Here is a 5,036-nt window from a genome sequence, read left to right as displayed (position 1 = left end):
TTATTTACATGGAGTCTGGTGGAGATATGTTGCTCTATACACACTAAAAGTAGTGATTATTTACATGGAGTCTGGTGGGTTTGAGGATGGAGATTTCGGGGGTGTTTCATGTTAAACTAAAAGGATCTTACTCTTTAATTTGAGGTCTATCTCTGTAGGGATGCTTTCCATAATGTTGTCAGACATTTAGAATAATAACCTGAGTCTGTCAGCGGCAACAGCACAACTTTCAGTGGACGTAAATGGACAGTGAACATTTTTACTGTAGGGTTACATTGCAGCCCGGGTTGCGGCAAAAATTTCGATTTTTATTTCTCATCTAACAGTCAGACACCAATGCATGAGGGGGGGAAGAGGAATTGAAAAAAAGGAAATTCAACTCTTGTATACGTGTTTTTTTAACACTAAGAACACCGGTAGGTACGGACGGCAAGTAAGAATGTGTGAAACCATGAGGAAGTCGTGCCTTTTACATTTCTTGCGCAATTCACATGCTAAACTTGCACAAGGTTGAAAACCCACAATTGTAGTCACACCTCGTCTTTAAAAAGGTCTTCTGGTAATCCTTCTGCCTCCGAGCGAGACCAACAACTAGTCCATTCACTGAGGAAATGAAGAGCAGATTAAACAATTGTGAGAATAATCGTGAGTTGCAGCCTTAGATGTCTGGTCTCTAAAATGTGGATCAGTTTTTCCCAAAAAGCCCAAGAAGACGTCCTCAGATGTCATATTTTGTCCACAACTCAAAGATATTCAGCTTACTGTCCCAGAGCAGAGAAGACACTAGAAGATATTTACATTAGTACCTCTGTAATGCCAGTATTTTGCCTCTGCAATGCCAGTATTTTGCCACTGTAATCCCTCTATGATGCCTCTATAGTACTTCTGTAATGCCTCTATGATGCCTCTATAGTGCCTCTATGATGCCTCTATAGTGCCTCTGTAATGCCTCCTATATTACCTCTTGTAATGCCTCTATAGTGCCTCTATAGTGCCTCTGTAACGCCTCCTATAGTACCTCTTGTAATGCCTCTATGATGCCTCCTATGATGCCTCTATAGTGCCTCTGTAATGCCTCCTATAGTACCTTCTGTAATGCCTCTATGATGCCTCTATAGTGCCTCTGTAATGCCTCCTATGGTACCTTCTGTAATGCCTCTATGATGCCTCTTTAGTACCTCAGTAATGCCTCCTATAGTGCCTCTATGATGCCTCCTATAATGCCTCTTTAGTGCCTCTATACTGCCTCTATAGTGCCTCTGTACTGCCTCTATAGTGCCTCTGTAATGCCTCCTATAATGCCTCTATGATGCCTCCTATAATGCCTCTTTAGTGCCTCTGTACTGCCTCTATAGTGCCTCTGTACTGCCTCTGTAATGCCTCTATAGTACCTTCTGTAATGCCTCTATGATGCCTCTTTAGTACCTCTGTAATGCCTCCTATAGTGCCTCTATGATGCCTCCTATAATGCCTCTTTAGTGCCTCTGTACTGCCTCTGTACTGCCTCTATAGTGCCTCTGTACTGCCTCTATAGTGCCTCTGTAATGCCTCTATAGTGCCTCTGTAATGCCTCCTATAGTACCTTCTGTAATGCCTCTATAATGCCTCCTTAGTACCTTCTGTAATGCCTCTATAATGCCTCTTTGGTACCTCTGTAATGCCTCTATAGTGCCTCTATGATGCCTCTGTAATGCGTGAGTAGTCTGGTTTTGAGATGGGACATGGTGTGCGTGCCCGGCGTTGACGTAACCCCTGATGGTGCTGGGGCATTTCAAAGAGACGGGGTATTTCCTAAGCTCAGGAAGTGGAGGAAGTTCCCTATCAGCGTCTGACGGAGACATAATGAAGTGTATTTAAAGGGCGTGGGGCCCGCGGGCGAGTCTCAGCACTCACGGTATGGGGGTCAATAATCTGCTGTTAGACTCACGTTGGACACCATCCGTAAGCTCCTTTAGACCAGGACTGGTCATGATGACAAGGTTATGATAGTTTTTTGAATTTTCTTATTAGTTTATATTTAATTTCAGGTTCATGTTCACACTTGGCGTCTTTATCTATCTATCTATCTATCTATCTATCTATCTAATTCTTTGTGTATAAATTCTGATCGAAGCACCCTAATTTGTGTATAGAGCCTGATTGGAGCACCCTAATTTGTTTTATAAAGGATTTATAAACAAACGAGCACCCTTATTTGTTTATAAATCCTGATCGGAGCACCCTTATGAAAAGTTCAAAAAAGGTAAAACGCTCCATGGTACTCCAAGCCGATTGCTTGGTTCCAGCATTTTCCCCCCACACAAATGTACTGGTCTAATTAAGAGGGCGGTTCAGTCTAGGCTGGGCTCGTCTACAGACTTGGCGTGTCCCTTTGGTTTGGTCTAGCAGTCGCACATCCAGGTAGCCATGTGGCTCTGGCGGGGGAAGCAGGGACCCTGCTGAGGACGCCGGTGCCTCACTGGTTAGCACCTCTGCCTCCCAGCATTAAGGTTCTGGGTTTGAGTCCCGGTCGTTCCGGGCCTCTCTTTGTGGAGCTTGTATGTTCTCCCCGAGTTTGCCCAGAGGGTCAGCTGCTCCTCCCTAAGCGTAGCTCCCATTGCGCCGTTTTAATGCTACGAAGCCACCACCTGCACTTAGAAACACAACAATGAAGGAAAGGCTCCGTTACCTTGTATCTACAGAGAGCTTATTTATCGAGATGGGTCAGTGGGTCATAAACTCGGTGAAATGAGACATAAGAATAATGGTAACAGTAACGGACAATACCCCTCCCAACCTGTAGGGGGAACGAAGAGGAACAGTGCATGGGTGCCTACTTTTAAAGGTGCTGGTTGACAAGTAGCTAATGCTAATGTAATTGTTGGTGGGTAACGTAAGATTAAGACGCCGTTCAACACGCTCATTTATTTTTAGTATGATTGTTTTGACCATCGTTAACAGCTCTGGGCTAACCCACAAATTCATTAGTAACGTTAACTGCGAAGAAAGACGACTGATCTAACTGTAATTTAGCCAGCTAGCACACCTCTGTCTTCTGCCTCACTCTCCCGGCGCTGCAATGCTAAGCTAAGGACGCTAACGGCAGTTTACTGAACCGTCGGGAAACAGACCCGGGCATGCGAGTCAATCAGCGGCCACCCGTAACGTTAGCTATACCTCCGTTAGCGTTACCGGTGCCCTCTCTTTCGATGTTAGCTGTCTGTACAGTTAGCTAAATATAGCAGACAAAACAGAAGGAAGGCGCCTAAAGGACTACTGGTACATTAAAGATGTGGTAGCATTGGATCTGGACGACAAGGATAACTCCCTCTCGGAGCGGCACAAGCATCCTTTGTTGTCACCACCCCCTATTTTGAACAATTTAAATATAAAAAAGCCAACTGAATAAAGGCCTTTAAACTTTTTTGCAAGGTGAGTGCTTACTTTTTTTTTTTTTTTTAAGTTTCAGTTTAGTTTTACTAGTTTTTTTTATTTTTATTTACTTTACAAAAAAATACTTCTCGCTGCTTATTCCCATTTAAGTTGAGTATAATAACGCTGCCGGCAATCCCTTTTTGCATCATGGAAACCAGTCTGATAGCACGCCACATGGCCCGGCACAGAGCTGTGTGTACACGATGTTTTCATCCCTTCTTTTTAGTGTCATGGAAATATGCTTGGGCAAACACACACACACCTTTTGCACACTTAGTATTAATGTGTGTGTGTGTGTGTGTGTTAGCGCTAGCCCGGGGGACAACGTTGTGTGTCTCTGCTTTGTGCCAGCAGCTAATATAAACACAGGTGACTCATGTTTAAAGATCGCGGTACCGGTGACGTTGGGGACTCTGAATATGCCGAGGCCGGATTCAAAGCCTCCCTATCTGTCATCATGAGGGAGCAGCTTCTGTCGTCACGCTGAGGTCGGCTATAGAAACCCTGGAGCCCGTCTGCGTCGGATAGATGTCAGATTGCCAGACCCTGTATTCAGCAGCGATGCAGAATGAATAACAACAACAACAATAGTTAAGTTTCCCTCCACGTGTCAATCGACTCGTCTGAAGTTCGGGTAAAAAAATAAACTCCTGGGAAATAAATCTGGTGAAAGTTTCCATCCCACAGATTTAAACAAAGTGTTTCTAGACAAAATGGCTGCCGTCTCCCATCACATGATCACTATGGGATCACTATGTTCCAGCTGGTAGAGACATATGGAGCTATAATAAGAAGGGGGGGGGGGGGGGATATAAGAAGAAGGCAGAACGTCAAAATATATTAAAGTTCTGATAAACAAAAAGTATAAAAATACAAACTTAACATATGAAAACTAAAGTCCTTTGAACAAAAACAAAATAACAAGAAAAGAAATTGTGTGTGTGTGTGTGTGTGTGTCACAGGCTTTCTTTGTTCCTCATCTTTTAATGTGCTTTCTTCTATTTTTGTTATTTCCACTCTTCATTCTAACCCCAACCGGCCCATCAGACACCGCCTACCAAGAGCCTGGGTCTGGGTCCGGGTCTAGGTCTGGGCCTGGGTCTGGGTCTGGGTCTGTCCGAGGTTTCTGTCTAAAGAGAGGTTTTCCTCTCCACTGTGGCCCTGTTGCTTGCTCTGGAGGAAACTACTAGAACTGTTGGGTCCTTGTAAATTCTGGAGTGTGGTCTAGACCTGCTCTATCTGTAAAGGGTCTCCAGATAACTCTTGTTATGAATTGATACTATAAATAAAATTGAATTGAATTGAAAATGTATGTGTTAAACTACGTTGTTGAGGTGTGTGTGTGTGTGTGTGTGTGTGTGTTCATGCAGGACACAGCAGGGCAGGAGCGCTACCGTACCATCACCACGGCGTACTACCGGGGCGCCATGGGCTTCCTGCTCATGTATGACATCACTAACCAGGAGTCCTTCAACGCCGTCCAGGACTGGTGAGTTGGACACGTCTCACTCCTGGAGGTTAGGTAACGTTGTGTCGAGAGCTATAAAAGAAATGTCACATCCAAAAACAACTGGAAGGAAAGCAGTAATTGTTAAATATAAAGTCTATGGGGGGGGGGGGGG

At 44.4% G+C, this 5,036-nt stretch overlaps 1 protein-coding gene across 1 annotated transcript in view; it reads left to right on the top strand.

The window, feature by feature from the left end:
• The first annotated feature begins 4,757 nt into the window (after window positions 1-4,757).
• LOC117958284 (ras-related protein Rab-3D-like) overlaps window positions 4,758-5,036 on the top strand; it is a 2,194-nt gene continuing 1,915 nt past the window's right edge. Inside the window, exon 1 of the mRNA XM_034894613.1 lies at window positions 4,758-4,903. Coding sequence (XP_034750504.1) covers window positions 4,779-4,903 — 125 coding nt within the window. The 5' untranslated portion in view covers window positions 4,758-4,778. The remainder of the gene's footprint in view (window positions 4,904-5,036) is intronic.

Source organism: Etheostoma cragini, chromosome 15 (genome assembly GCF_013103735.1).
Source record: "Etheostoma cragini isolate CJK2018 chromosome 15, CSU_Ecrag_1.0, whole genome shotgun sequence".
Lineage (NCBI taxonomy): Eukaryota > Metazoa > Chordata > Actinopteri > Perciformes > Percidae > Etheostoma > Etheostoma cragini.
The sequence above is the reverse complement of the archived record's forward strand: the minus strand, read 5'-3'. Positions and strand labels throughout refer to the sequence as shown.